The following is a 15,528-nucleotide window of genomic DNA, read 5'->3' on the forward strand; positions in this document are numbered from 1 at the left end:
GTCCGTGTTGCTCCAGCGTTCATCTCTTCTGCATCTATTGTCCCTACCCTTGTGACGCACCGGACTGGCCGGTTAAGGCCGTTTAAGGCTGAGGCGCAACAGTAGAATCCCTTTGTTCTCAATTCTTGAGTGTATTAGAGAAGGGAAGCTTGGTAGGGGTGTGCCGCCATTTCTTTTGTTCCCCCTTTTGACCCAGTTTTTGTTTAGCTATAAGGAGTCTAGATTGTAATGTTTGTTTTGGTGTAGTTTAGTTTAGTTCCTTTTCAGGTAGGGTGGAATTGGCTTTGGCCACCCATGACGTTTTTGTGCTTTCCCTAAACTGTTCATTTATCCGTTGTAAATTTAAGTTTGATCCTAATAATGAATGTAAGATGGTCGCCGGGCGAGAGCTGTTTGTCAGGTCAGTGCCGGTGTGAGTACACCGGGGTCGAAACGCTGGCAGGAGATTTCAGCAGGCAGGATGAAAATTATCCAATATATGTTCACATGTAAGTAAGTACAATTGATTTGTATAGCACTTTTCACAGAGAGAACATCTCCATTTATGTACATCCCCATGTTATTCTAAATTATTATTTCAAAATTTGGCAGGGTTTATACTGTGTATAAAGCTTATATAGACTACACCACTGGTCATAAAACCAGTGACCTGGTCTGAGAGCTCAGCACAGGTCTGGTGTCATTTCACACAGAGACAATAAACGTGGATAGATAGCTGACATGCTGAAAAGTTTATTGAACATAATTGAACAGCCATATAAACTTAATTCATGTAGGTCAAATACTGTTCCACTTGTGTGATAGCTAACCAGTCTTAACTCGAGGAACCCTGACACATCTTACCCTTTAACATAGTCACTGAAAACCCAGAGGGTTGGCTCTAGGAAAATTGTTTCTAAATGTATGATAATACATTATAGTACACAGATTGAAAAGTTTAAAGTAGAAGTATTGTCATTTCATTCAGTCACTGTATAGTATGTTCACATAAGATTAAATATATATATATTGTAGTATGGTATGCTAATTTTGAATACCGTAGGTAGGCTACCATAAGGTGAGGTTTTATGGTTGAACATCAAACCATGATGGCAATTACTGAGATCTAAAGAGATAACAAGGCATGCGATTGTTTACAGGTGACGATCGCTTGTCACATGTAAACAATTGCTCGCCTTGTAGTGCCTATATGCTTAAGGTCAACTTTGGAATTCACCACTGTGACGTCCCTCCCCTTGGGTTGTCCATTAATCTAAAGCAGTATTTATAATGGGTGTACCTGAGAACCCGCTTTTATCATTTTTCCAGAACACCGGTAGTGCAACAAAAAGCCATGAGTCTGATTGACCTCCTTCTCCAGTCCTATCTCTCAGTCACACTACTGGGAGCTGTTCTCTTCCTGTTGCTCCTCTACTCATTCTCCCGCAGCTCCCAAGAACTGGGAAAGGAGCCACCAGGGCCCAGACCCCTGCCGCTGCTCGGTAACTTATTGCTGCTGGATCTAAAGAGGCCCTACCACACACTCTGGGAGGTAAGACTCAGCTCAACACTTCATTCACGTGCGTGTGTGTGTGTATCATTAAAATAAACATGCTCTGGAAATGCACACTCGCATCGCATCATCAAATGAGATCATGCATTACCCACAGCACATAAAGTAACTAAAATCAGTGATGAACACATGAATGCATCATCAATTCCATTCAGCATAATGAGTACTTTTTACTTTAGTGCTGTAAATATATTTGATGCCAATAGTGTTGTACTTTTACTAAAAAACTTAGCTATTTTATTCCCTGTAATATCTATCTGGCAGATCATTTATTTATTGTAATATGTTCATGCTTACAGGGAATGAATGAATTGAGAGAAAGAGCCTTGATGCCAAAATATGCTTACAGATATTTTTATTCATGCTAAATAAAAATATTTATTTCAATCCAAGAGTTGTCTGACTGAACTGCACCTATAGGTATTTTCCTGGAGTGCAGTTACAGTAGGATGGATTTAGCTGCTCTAAATACTCCAGGCATGACATTCTTACATAAATACACAACGATTCACCTGATATCCTGTCTGATAATTGCCTGTGTTACCATAACAGCATTACTGTGTGTCTCTGGTCTCAGCTTTCCAAGAAATATGGGTCGGTGTTCACAGTCTATCTTGGACCCAAGAAGGTGGTGGTTCTGGCAGGCTACAAGACCGTCAAACAGGCTCTGGTTGGTCATGCAGAGGAGTTTGGAGACAGAGAGATGATTCCAATAGTAAAAGATGTTCATGAAGGGCATGGTGGCGGACTTGGTAAGGAAGGACAAAAGATACATTTGATTGCCTACAGTATGTCACATTCAGTTAAGCACTTGAACCCCATATATATATATACTTACCGGTTGTTGACCAGGGTCCCCCGGGGCGCTAAACTGCCGTCCGCTTCTTTTCCCCCGCTACACAGTGGTGGAAAGTAACTAAGGACTCAAGTACTGTACTTAAGTACAATTTTGAGGTAATTTGACTTTACTGGAGTATTTCCAATTTGCAATACTTTTCTACTCCACTACATCTCACAGGCAAATGTTGTACTTTTACTCCAGATTGCAGATTTGGATTATTATTACAAAACCACTTCAGCCCTATTTAAACTTTGGCAATTTGAAAATAGCCGATCTACAAGTTCACAACGTGCTGCAAAGCGTTGTGATACCAATACTTATGTACTTTTACTCGCCGAAGTATACATTTTGAATTCCGGACTTTTACTTGTAACAGTGTATTTCTAAATTGCAGTATTGGTAGCCTACTTTTACTTAAGTAAAACATGTTAGTACTTTTTCATTGCATGCATTGTGAGGTTGTAGATCCGCCGAAGGTTCACCCCAGAATAGGGGCGCTATGCGTTCATGTGGTTAAACTGTGACACTGACAATTCTGCAGTGTACGAGGACATGAGTGATTTAATGAGTTGCTCTGAAAGAATACCTTTTGTTGAAATACTTTAGGAATCTTATTTGCAAATGGCGACTCATGGAAAGAGATGAGACGTTTCGCCCTGACTAACCTCAGAGACTTTGGGATGGGGAAGAAGGCGAGTGAAGAGAAAATCATAGAGGAAGGCTGCAACCTAATTGAAGTGTTTGAAAAACACAAAGGTAATTAAGACCCGAAGCCGACGTATGTTTCTATATCAGTGATGCTCATTGCTCAATCTTTTTCATGTCAAGGACCCCCAAACTTATATGTATTTGGCCGCGGACCCCCATCTCAAAATATTTTGTTCCAGGGGGTCCCAGAAGCAAAGATTTGAGTACAAAAAAAAATCGCTTTAAAAATATATTTATCCAAAGATTTGCACACATTTTCACGATTTTTCAAAAATAGCCAAAAGTGTAAAATAATGTTGTTGTTTTTTAGCTCAAATCAAAAAGTATTTTATCTTTGTTTTCATTTCTTTCAGGTAAACCCTTTGACACTGCACAACCTGTCAACTATGCTGTCTCTAACATCATATGTGCCATAGTCTATGGCACTAGGTTTGAATACAATGACCCAATGTTCACGACTATGGTGGATCGATCAAACGAAAGCATCCGACTTATCGGTACCCCGTCCATGCAGGTGCCACTTCATATTTTGATAACACTAATTCAGACTTAGGCCTACAATACGTCGCTGTTGGGTGGAAGCCTATAGGGCATCGCAGTTCCCGCCCACTTCCTGGTGCCACTGCAATATACTCAATGCATTTTTCCCATTGACTTTTCCAAAGATATTTATATAAATTCATTTAAGCCTAGAATCAAGCCATCCAGGCTCCTGGTGAATCATGACCATAAAACGTTTGATTCTGTGAGAATTTTTTTTTTTGAAAACGGCAAAACAAAGGGTATTTATTAAATATAGTATATCATATAATTAAATATAAAATAAAAATAAATCACAGAAAAGAATGTTTAATGGTCATGATTCACCAGGAGCCTGGATGGCTTGATTCTAGGCTTAAATTAATTGATATAAATATTTTTGGAAAAGTCAATGGGAAAAATGCATTGAGAATTTTGCAGTGGAACCCGGAAGTGGCCGCAACTGCGATGCCCTATGGCCTATGCCCCCAAAACCATTACTTTTCAGGAGGTGAAAAAAGAGACTGTGTTACAATGTATCCAATGTAGTTGTTGTTTTGTCACAAGCTCTTGTTAATACCTTTTATTGGTTAAATATAGCCCACAAACAGACTTAAAGGACGACTTCCCTCACTTTCAACCTATCTCATTATAATATGGTTCCATTTTTGTCTGCCCCATCTGTGTCTCAGAGGAGGGCTGTGGACAGTTCATAAACCCGCCTACCAGTGTGACATCATCAATGGAAACCCAAGCTAATAGACACGGCAGGCTTTCTATTCCTGGAATCTTGTAAATCAACCTGCCTAATGGTGATGTCACTGGCAGGCGGGTTTCTGGAGCGTCCACGGCTCCTGTTTTTTTTTTTTTTTTACCATTTTATCATGAGCATTAGTGAGGACCAATGTCATGAAGATAAGTTGAAAATAGGTGAAGTCTGCCTTTAATTTCTTTTCAAAAATATCACGATCGGCGATCGGCTATTTGTGCTACTTTTGACACCCATATATGACTAAGTACGGAAATTTACAAAAACAAAGAAGCATACACATTTGAAATATGGAGATATGAGGCTTCTGCCCAACAGCAACAAACAGATTGTATAATGTTGGCTGCAGTATATAGCAGAATATAAAATGCATTTTTAACCTAACCATTAAACACATTTTATTTTGCTGTTTAACAGATATACAACATGTTCCCATTGTTGGGCAAATGGTTCCATAACAGGAAGCTAGCCCTGATGAACGCTATTGCCAACAGGAAGCAGATGTCAGAGATCATCAGGAATTTACAGGAGAGCCTGAACCCACAAATGACCAGAGGATTTGTGGACTCATTTCTGGTCCGCAAACAGAATCTGGAGGTACGAAACCAGATGAAAGGATAAGATTCAAATGCTTAATTTTAAAGAGGCAATTCCCAGTCATTTCAGTGTTCTCCCATGACATGGCTTATGTTTTTTTTAGATAGATAAAGTAGATAAACTTTATTATTAAAACAATTGGTAGCACAATAATGATGTACTTTTTTAGTTCTGCCTATAGGGAATCAAACTTCTAGGTCTATAATGTCATAACCCTAAGCCTAACACTACCATGTTTAGTCCTACAATAGACCTGAAACGCATCTGTGTCACTTTAGATTTCTTTTGCTATTCAAAAATAGCCGATATACAAGCTCATAGCGCGGCACCGAGTGCCGCGCTATGAGCTTGTAGATCTGCTATTTTTGAAAAATCTTGAAAAAAAAAAAAGTTTAGATCTTTTTTTTTAAACTGTTAGGATTTCGAAAACATTTTTAAGAATCGCCTCAGGTCTTAATGGGTTAAACAGGACATTTCTACACAGTCAAATTGCCATTGTCCATTTATCCATTTGTTACTCAGATAGATACATTAACACTGAGGTTATACTGATATGCTGTTTTGTTTGTGTATAGGAATCTGGGAATATGAATACTCATTTCCACAAGGAAAACCTTTTGACAACTGTCGGAAATCTGTTTAATGCTGGTACTGACACCACAGCGACCACACTGAGGTGGGGCTTGTTGCTCATGGCCAGGTACCCTAAGGTACAAGGTAAGGACCAGAAAACATAATGCACGCACAACACAAGCTTTTACATCCTGTACACACTAAAACCCTCAGGGTTAAAGGACGATTTCACCCATTTTCATACAATTGTAACACTAATGCTCATTATAATATGGTACAACAAAAATCTCCTTGGTCTGTGTCTCAGAGGAGGGCCGTGGACAGTTCAGAAACTCGCGTACCAGTGACTTCATCGATGGGGAATCTAAGCTAATAGAAACTGCAGGCTTTCTATTCCTGGAAATTTAGCATGTTATTGTTCACAGCCCTCATATGAGACACAGACTGAGTAGGGAAAAAATGATACCAATTTATCATGAGCATTAGTGAGGACCAATTATGTGAAGATAGGTTGAAAATGGATGAAGTCGTCCTTTAAATTAACTCTGATCGTGTGCGAATGTAATGGTCCATTTGGTTACATTTGTATAGACGGGTTTCCGAGCGACGTCATCACAGAGCAGAATGCGCAATCTGCGCATGCCTGGGGGTGGAAGGCGCGTTCGAAAATACAGCCCTGAGCGGCAGTGAGCGCACTGGCCAATACAAACTAATAGGCGAGTGTGCTCCGGTGCGTAATTTCCAAACGCACCCATAGGCTTCCCCCCGCAGCTGCGCGGTCATATTCCTCTCAATGTTTACTAACAGGAAACCTGTCTATACTATCAGAGTTACAAAGAGACAAATTAACACTGAGGATTTTACCGTGTAGATGCACTAGTAAGAAACTTCAAGTAACACGAAACACCCTCCCCACCAAGGAAGGAGAAAAGGAATTGCATTGACTGTCTAGACAGAGAGACCGAGCGAAGAAGGATGTTGCAACAGGTCAAGGTGATAAGAGATAGCAGATAGTATGCTGATTAGCGAAGAGAGTGTGATGTGAAAATGGAATGAGTATTTGAGGGGCTGATGAATGAAAAGAATGAGAGAGAGAGAGAGATCGAGGCTGTAGGATATGGGGATAGTGAACAAGAAAGTGAGGAGGGTTGTGAAGGAGAAAGTGAGGGCAGTTATGAAGAGGATGAAAGGTGGGAAGGCGGTTGATCCGCGACATTACAAAGTCTAAACCAGTTGTGCTATAAACACGCCCCCTTCTGTGGCCAACGCGGAAGTGCCTTTTTCAAACAACCGCAGACTATTTTTTTTCGCCGATAAAGTATAGTTTTGGACCATGACGGAGGCGCGCCGACTCAGCAGACCTTGAGGCCGAGGAGACGCGCCCGAGCGCCTTCAGGCGCGAGTGCCCGCGTCGACCGGCCGATGGTCTGCTAGTCGACTCAGCGCCGTTCGAGTTATGTACCGATAGGGACAGAATAGTAAATAATGTTTTGGTGAGAGCGTTTGCCCCAACTGTCACTCAAAGTGGCTACTGGCCAATCACAGCGCGTCCTTGCACAAGCGTATTGGCCAATCATGCACTGGTTTAGACTATGGAGTCACGCGGTTGATCCAGGTTATCTCTGGAGGTGTGACAATGTTTAAGAGAGAAGGCAATGAAGTTCCTCACTAGAAGGATCAACACAATATTGGAAAGCGAGAATGCCCAAGCGGTGGAGAATAAGTATACTGGTACCGACTTTCAATTAACAAGGGCAATGTATAGAGCTGTAGGTATAAAGCTGATAAGCCACAGCATGAAGTTACTGGAAAGAGTAATGGAAGCTAGACTAAAGGCAAGTACACACTGCAGGACCTTAAAGTTGTCGGGGGGTCATCTGATCGTTAAGCATAACACACTGCAGGAGTTTATTTCTTGAAATCGGCTGTCATAATATCGTTGTGGTCTTCCCAACACGATTGATCCCCGACAAGGGCTGACACACTGTAGGATAGTTCACTAGGATGCTATCTCCAGAGTCAGACCCGATACATACATTTGTGTTTATTCCAATTCATTTTAATCGACGAATCCCGTGATATGCCTCTCTCCCTCTCCCCCCGGCCCTCTCTCTCTCCCCCCTCTCTCGCTCTCTCACTCGTTAAGAGCGCAGAAGCGGTCAGTGCCATGTCTGCTTATTATAAGCGACTTTGGGATTGTATTTCTGTAAAGTTGCTTGAAAGTGTAGTTGGTTTTTTTGGCCTTGTTTCCTAATGTTGTTTGAACCAGTTGTTCTCAAACATTTTCATGGCAAGGACCCCCAAATTAATAATAATAATTAATTGTCCACAGAGGCGCAGACATCCCCCTCCTGAAAACATGTTGTGCCATAGACCCCCATTCAAGATCTGTGTGGATTTTGTAAATATTCCACCCCCCCCCCCCCCGCCCCAAAAAAAATGTCTTCTTTAAAAATAGCCTATCTACAACGTGAGCTTGTAGATCGTCTATTTTCAAGTATCCAATGTATTTGTATATAGGCTTAAAGTGCTCATAGTCGCTTTTGTTGGGCTTGTTTTCACAAACCTAGTTGCTTATTTCTCTCGCAAAATCTGGCAACACAGACAACGACACACACACACACACACACACACACACACACACGCTCACACACAGAGAGAGAGAGCTCTCGCTCTCGCTCTCTGTCTCTCTCTGTGTACAATTCCTCTAAAATAAACAGCCCACCAGGCTCGCTCACTTTCTCATTTCGTTTTATAATGTTAACTTATTACAGGACTGGACGGTAATATTGCGGTAGGGACTGTTTGTTGTGGTCAGGTCGACGCTCCCCTATAGCCACGGTGGCTGTAATGTGTTCTCATTGGCTGTAGCGTGCATCTCCTCGCAAGGTTCCTCGCAGCCCCGTTCATAGTGTATGATATTGTCTGTTGTCCTGTCCCAGACAGAGATGAATATCTAACAATTTAGATATCTGAAAAGCCGTCGCAGAGCTGAGAATCGCGGCCACATCGGGTCGCAGAGCCTTTCACACACACAGAGCATTATGTCGCCGATCAAAGGCAGATCTGCGTCAGGTCGGGAGGTTTTGTCGGCGAGCGCCAAAAAATGTCGGCGACAGCAATATCGGACCTAATGTCTTGCAATGTGTACCTGCCCTAAGAGGAGAGGTAACAGGTAGCGAGCAGCAGTATGGGTTTATGCCAAGAAAGAGCACTACAGATGTGCTGCTCGCCCTGAGAATGTTAATGGATAGAGAAGGTCAGAAAGAGTTACGCTGTGTCTTTGTGGACCTAGAGAAAGCATAATGATAGTGTCCCTAAGACAGAACATGTGTGCATGAACATAGATCTGTGCATAGATGTGGTGAAGGGGAGGGAGTATAAATACTTGAGGTCAACTATCTAAAGTAATGGGCATTGCAGAATAGAGGTGAAGGACAGAGTGCAGGCAGGGTGAAACGGATGGAGAAAAATGATTTGTGACAGGAGGGTTCCAGCAAGAGTGAAAGGGACGGTGTTTAAGACGGCAGTTGAGACCTGCGGATTGAAAACGGTGGCACTGACGAAAAGACAGGAGGCCGAGCTGAAGCTGGCAGAATTGAACATATCACGATTCTCATTAGCAGTGAGAAGGAAGGAATGACCACAGTAGAGGGACAGCCCAGGTTGTAAATTGTTGTTGTCATTCATGCATTGATACAATAATTCATGCATTGATACAACAGTCAATCCAATCCAATGACACGTGGTCTTGTTCATTTTGAACAAGAATGCAAAAATACAGTGAGTTAATAATTACAGTTGACATGGACAGTAAACAGTAAGATATTCCTTTAATGTACACATCTCATAACTTACCCTGTGACATGGAAATGCGTAGATAATATACAAACTACAGTACTAGACTTTGACCGTGCTCGTTGTTTCATTTCCCAGAGAAGCTCCAGGATGAGCTGGACAGAGTGATTGGGAGTCGTCAGGTGCTTGTAGAAGACAGGAAGAACCTGTCCTACACTGACGCTGTCATCCATGAAATACAGAGAGTGGCCAACATTGTTCCCATGTCACTTCCTCACACCACCAGTCAAGATGTCACCTTCCAGGGTTACTTCATTAAAAAGGTCAGACTGAATAAAACACTTTTTTGTTCAACGATGCTATTTCTATAAACAAAACTACAGCAATAACAAAAAACACCAACAATAGGCTAGGTCATAAAGTGCTGCAAGTAATATTTGTTGGTTAAATCTAAATGTTTTTCATTCTTATTATTATGCATTTTTTGTAGCGCTATATCCTGATAGTAATTGCTATAGAGTGTGTGTAATGTGGGGGAGAAGATGGAATGAGTAGGGTAGCCCCATCTCTCCAGCTCTTTAGGAAACACAAAATACGTTCCAGTTCCAATTTTGTCTGCAAATGTTTTGTCTTTGTTTCATCACTTCCAATTTCTCTTGTTTATCCCGGGATAAACAAGTGTTGTTTATTTTGGGAGGAGCGGCGCTACCCACACGTTTAGCTGTGTTACTCCTTCCGCGATTGCACAATCCTTACACATTATACCTTGTTGTAAAGGTGACTAATCAACGATAAAAATGATATAAGATACAATACTAATTGGTATTGAAGGGGAGAAATAATCGACCAAAGTTACGTTTCTGAACTTTTTGTGAGGAGTTTATATACTGTATTATATCCCGAAAGCTTATAATATCTTTTGAAACACTACCGCAGATAGCTTTGAAAACATAGACTTTGATGACTATTCTCTACAGGGGACTACTGTGTATCCCCTCTTGACGTCCGTCCTTTGGGATGAAAGTGAATGGGAGACCCCGCACACATTTAACCCTGCCCACTTCCTGGATAAGGATGGCAAATTCGTCAAGAAAGACGCCTTCATGCCTTTCTCTGCAGGTAAACCAGCTCAATCTGCAACTCTTTACACTTCTTGTTGGTGTCAATTTAACCCATCAAGACCGGGAAAGTATCTGTGTCTTTTAGATATCTCGTTGGCTATTCAAAAATAGCAGATATACAAGCTTGTATATCTGCAAAAAAAAAAAAATAGTGAAAATGTGTGCAAATCTTTGAATATATATATATATATATATATATATATATATATATATATATATATATATATATATATATATATGTATGTGTGTGTGTGTGTGTGTTATTTTAAACACGAACATTTTTAACTCAAATCTTTACTTCTGGGGGGTCCCTGGAACAACACATTTTGAGATGGGGGTCCGCGGCCAAATACATATCATTGTGGGGGTCCTTGACATGAAAAAGGTTTGAGAACCACTGATATTATAACAACATACGTTTTTTCAAAAAACTGTTAGGATTTAGAAGACATTTGTAGAATCCCCCAGAAGCAAAGATTTTAGTTAAACATTTTCGCTTTCAAAAAAATATATATATATTCAAAGATTTGCACAAATGTTCACGATTTTATAAAAATAGCAGATCTACAAGCTCATAGCGAGGCACTCGGTGCCGCACTAAGAGCGTGTAGGCCTATATCTGCTATTTATGAATAACCTGTTGCGTGAATATCATCAGAGTCGGACAAACTTCTTAGTATGCAATTAAAATCATTTTATTTCCTATACGGTTTAACAATACTAAAATCAGGGGAAAGGGGAGGTGGAACAATGGGTTGGTAAGTCATTCTCCAAACAATTCAAATCAGATTCATGAAGGCAGGTGTTTCTGTCTGCCTAATAAGCACAGATAGCCTGGTCTCTGGCGCAGATGGGCTCAATCCCACTAATTAGGGATGACACTGGGATGACAATGGTCACTGTCCTATTGTCTTTAAGTGTCCTTTAAAGTGCTTTAAACATTACATTTCATTTTCCACTTCTATCTTCAACATAGCCAAATAAACCTTAAAATGACACAGGTGCGTTCCCGGTCTTAATAATGGGTTAAGAAGCCTCATGGCTGGCTGACCGCATGGTAATGATGATGCTTGCCCTCTCTCAGGTCGCAGGGTGTGTGTGGGGGAGAGTCTGGCCAGGATGGAGCTCTTCCTCTTCTTCATCTCTCTCCTCCAGCGCTTTCGTTTCACTCCTCCACCTGGGGTGACAGAGGAGGAACTGGATCTGACACCAGTCGTGGGTCTCACCCTCAGCCCTACACCTCATCAGCTGTGTGCCGTCTGTCGCCTCCACTAAGTAGAAACCTTTCTCAGAAGCTGTCCTCTGTACTGTACAGTGGTGGAAAGTAACTAAGTACATTTACTTAAGTGCTGTACTTATTATGTACAATTTTGAGGTATTTCCAATTTCCATTACTTCTACTCCACTACATCTCGGATCCAAATATTGTACTTTTACTCCACTACATTTATTTGAGTTCAGTTACTTTAGTGACTAGTTACTTTGATTATTATTACAAAACATACATTACATACATACATACATACATGAAAACTTGAAATGGGACATTCTGCATAATGGGTACTTTCTACTTTAGGTAATTTAAAGGGGCTACACCATGAATTTCATTTTTTTTTAGGTTTTTAGTATTTTTTGGGCTCCCCAGTGTCTCTTGTACCCAAAAAAATATATTTTTTTAACATTCAGTCATTCATGCTCATTTCATGGATTTCCTGAATGGGCGTGTCTGAACAGGCCATTTCAGAATGGCAGGGCAAGTGATGTCACTTGCCCTGATTTTGCATTGAGGATGGCCAGACAGAATTGCTCAGTAGCTCCCCTCTGCCCAATAGGACGTTTTGGTATTGCAGCTGAAAAAGCTTGGAATGACAGACAGTCAGATTGTGAGAAAAAATATCTGGATGTTTTTTAGGCTTACAACCTGTTTAAAACGTATTAGGGGGCAATATTTATATATAATATATTTTTTTTTAATTCATGGTGTAGCCCCTTTAAGTACATTTTGATACCAATACTTTTGCATTGTATGTGTTGTCTTTATTTGAAAAATATATTACAAAACAATATTCACCACTTTTGATGTTGTGCACTGATATCAATCAAATAGTTAAATAATCCATCATAAATAATCTGTGAAATATCACATGCAATTATTGAAATCTGTAGTAACACAGGCCGGCAATTATAGGCTTCATTCAGGCTCATACCAAACCGGAGTTCACAGTTTCTCAGATGTGTTTATTACAACAACAAAAAAATAGTGACCAAAGAAATATAGAAGCCTCCTTGTGTACAAACACCTTTTTTTGGATTTATAATTTGATTATGGATTACTTCTTTCATCAGCACCCTAGAAGAGATATTATAGTGGTGCCTTCAATTAACTTTACCTCTTAACAACGTAAGCACCATACTGTCATACAACCAACAGCAAAAATAGCCGATCTAAAAGCTCACAGCCCATTGCACCCCCTATAATGACCCAACATAGGTATGCCGGCAGGGTTAAAGTGGTTAATTTAAATGACCACAATGAATGACCTTGCTCCTCCTCGTAGAATTTCTATTGCCCTGAGCTCCTCAAATGTTGGTAGATGGTTAGCTGGTAATATACCATGGTAATGATGTTAGTGTGACCACAGACAGGGTTATTGCTGGCTGATAGAGCTCAGTTAGAAGTATAGGCTGCATTTGGGAAACAATGGCCCAATGTGAAGACATTCTTTCTCAGTTCCCTGACGATAACAGCAGAACCAACCCTTATATCCATTAAGCCTAAGGCTACTTTCATTCGTCCTTATCAATCCTTAATTCTTCTGTAGCTTAAGAACAAACTTTATAAAAGCTGCCTGTCTCCAAAGCTCAAAACGTGTGGCAAATGCAATGCGTTGTGAGCTTGTACGGTCGGCTATTTTCGGCGCATAAACACCGCGTGAGGTGGAGCAAAAGTAGGCCTCAGTCATGAAGAGGTTATATAAAAAGAAAACAGAATTGCTTCTGGCTCAGTTAGAGATGCGCGTTTCGACACAGGATAGAGACTACAGGCCAATGTACAGAAATGAGTTACCTGGTCTAACTCTGTTAAGATATTTGTTAACAGGAACCTCCGGTCTATTAACCCCAGGCAGATTTGTAAACCATCTTCATCCATCATTTTTTGAAAATTACAAAAGGTATTTGTTAATCATATATGAGAATTTATTGTATTTGAATCCATTCTCTATTAGTTATCAATGTGTTATTTCACTATATAGCCTATTTCTGCACCTTAGTTGTTAGTCGGTTAGTCATCAGATCACCCTCTGCTGTTTACGTTCAAAACTCAACACTTGAATCTAATGAACATTACATTACTCTTTTAACATGTATTGGAAAACTTGTCAAGGTTTAAAAATACCTGTTGTTTTATTCTAGCAAAACATTTTTGCTTAGTACAGCAGAGTATATGGTTTTCATATCGAACCTGATGCACTAACTGCCTTGTTTGGTTGCTCCGAAGCTTCTCTTGCTCTGCCATACTCTGTCCAGCAGACTCTTATGCTTGGTACACTGGTAGCAAATTATTTTAACAGAGTGGAAGACTTCCACCGCTCCTTGTTTTACCAGATGGCTTAATGAGTTTGTATCACTGATACACCTGGAGAGGCTGCGTTGCAACAAACAGGACAGTCTGGCAACATTTGAATACATATGGGGTCCTATCACGGGTCATCTCGACTCTCTGACTGCTCTGTTTTGTACAAGCTAAATTTTGAATGTGTCCAACTTTGTATTCTGTTTGCCTATGCAGTACCTCGTTATGATAATTACTCATGTTCAACATACATTATAGTCTGGTGTTTGTTTGTCTTGTTATGTCTTGTTGATGTCATGTCTTATAAAAAATCAATAAAAATTAATATACAAACACTGAAAAGAAGAAAAAAAAGGTTTAAAAATACCTGTACCTCCGAGTTAGTTTCCAGATATTGGTACTGAACCCAATCAACCACATGAACCCTAGTGTCCAACATTCTGCGAAAATAGCTGATCTACAAATCACAACACATCGTGTTGCAACACATTGTGAGCTTAGATTAGTTATTTTAGGGGGAAGAGATTTGGTGTAAACAAGAGGGAAGTACTAGAAGACCTACTGTGGCACCTTAGGGACCCCAGGGTCAGCTACGTTATAGGGTTTAAGTGGTTAAACCCTATACTCCGTTGTACAGCAATCTGCAAAAATAGCCAGAATTTAGAATCTTGTGTGCTGCAACACGTTGTGAGCTTATAGATCACTATTTTTGATGACATTTTCACCTAATGTAAATACGGAAGCCAGGACTTACACAGTACTTGTTTTACACAGAATGTTTAAAGCTAGAATATCCCGTCAGCTACAGTAGGTGGCAGCACAGATGACTAGCATTAGTGCCGGGGGGAAAAACCATTGCCTTCCCCAGGCCTGAGATTTGTGGACTTCTTACATAAAACACCTCTTTAACAGTTTCTGTTGAATTCCAATGAGACATTTTAAATATAATGTCATGATTTAGAGGAGTAAAACCAGGGATGTCAAGTGTTTGAAAAAGCAATGAAGATACTCCATGGTCACTCCAAATAGCAAGATTACTTGTGATACTCATTCCATTTGGGTTTTTTTTCGTTTTGCTTTTTTTTTTTACTTGTTTTTGTTGTTTAAATTAAAGTGTGTGGGGCGGAAAGCCAATACTTTTTCTTAAAGTTTGAGATATTTGAGACATATAAAGAAGGGGTAGGACCTGATAAGTTTTCACAAAACGTCTTCCTACTCCTTTTTCGAACATGGACTATAATTCAAGGATGTTAAAATAATTTTGCCGCTGTTTTAAAAAATATAATAATTCTTTCTTCTTTTTTTCTCCTTTGTCTTTTTCTCATTTATATATTTTTTATATGTTCGAAATAAATAAATAAATGGGGGGAAAAAATGATGGTCTTACTTTGTGGCACAGAAAATGAATTGTTTGCAGTTCTGTTGACCGTAGCTAATTTCAATAAAGACTTTCAAGTCTAAGATCTGAATCACTCT

The 15,528-nt window shown here is 40.1% G+C and overlaps 1 protein-coding gene across 6 annotated transcripts; it reads left to right on the plus strand.

The window, feature by feature from the left end:
• Positions 1 to 247: 247 nt before the first annotated feature.
• Positions 248 to 15,336, plus strand: LOC311056406 (cytochrome P450 2K1-like). Of its 6 annotated transcripts, XR_014601876.1 has the most exons (11): positions 248 to 488; positions 1,309 to 1,531; positions 2,130 to 2,304; positions 3,000 to 3,149; positions 3,455 to 3,615; positions 4,807 to 4,986; positions 5,562 to 5,703; positions 9,496 to 9,680; positions 10,335 to 10,476; positions 11,563 to 12,054; positions 12,465 to 15,333. XR_014601876.1 is itself a non-coding variant. In XM_084072987.1 (10 exons), the coding sequence occupies exons 1-10, from the start codon at positions 361 to 363 to the stop codon at positions 11,751 to 11,753; spliced, it is 1,557 nt and encodes a 518-aa protein (XP_083929113.1). In that variant the 5' UTR covers positions 248 to 360; the 3' UTR covers positions 11,754 to 15,336. The 6 variants fall into 6 exon arrangements, 5 of the variants coding, with proteins under 5 accessions (XP_083929113.1, XP_083929110.1, XP_083929112.1 ...); XM_084072987.1 differs by having other exon boundaries at positions 1,429 to 1,531; positions 11,563 to 15,336; XM_084072984.1 differs by having other exon boundaries at positions 11,563 to 15,335.
• Positions 15,337 to 15,528: the final 192 nt, after the last annotated feature.

Source organism: Gymnoscopelus microlampas (assembly GCF_963454915.1).
Source record: "Gymnoscopelus microlampas genome assembly, chromosome: 11".
Lineage (NCBI taxonomy): Eukaryota > Metazoa > Chordata > Actinopteri > Myctophiformes > Myctophidae > Gymnoscopelus > Gymnoscopelus microlampas.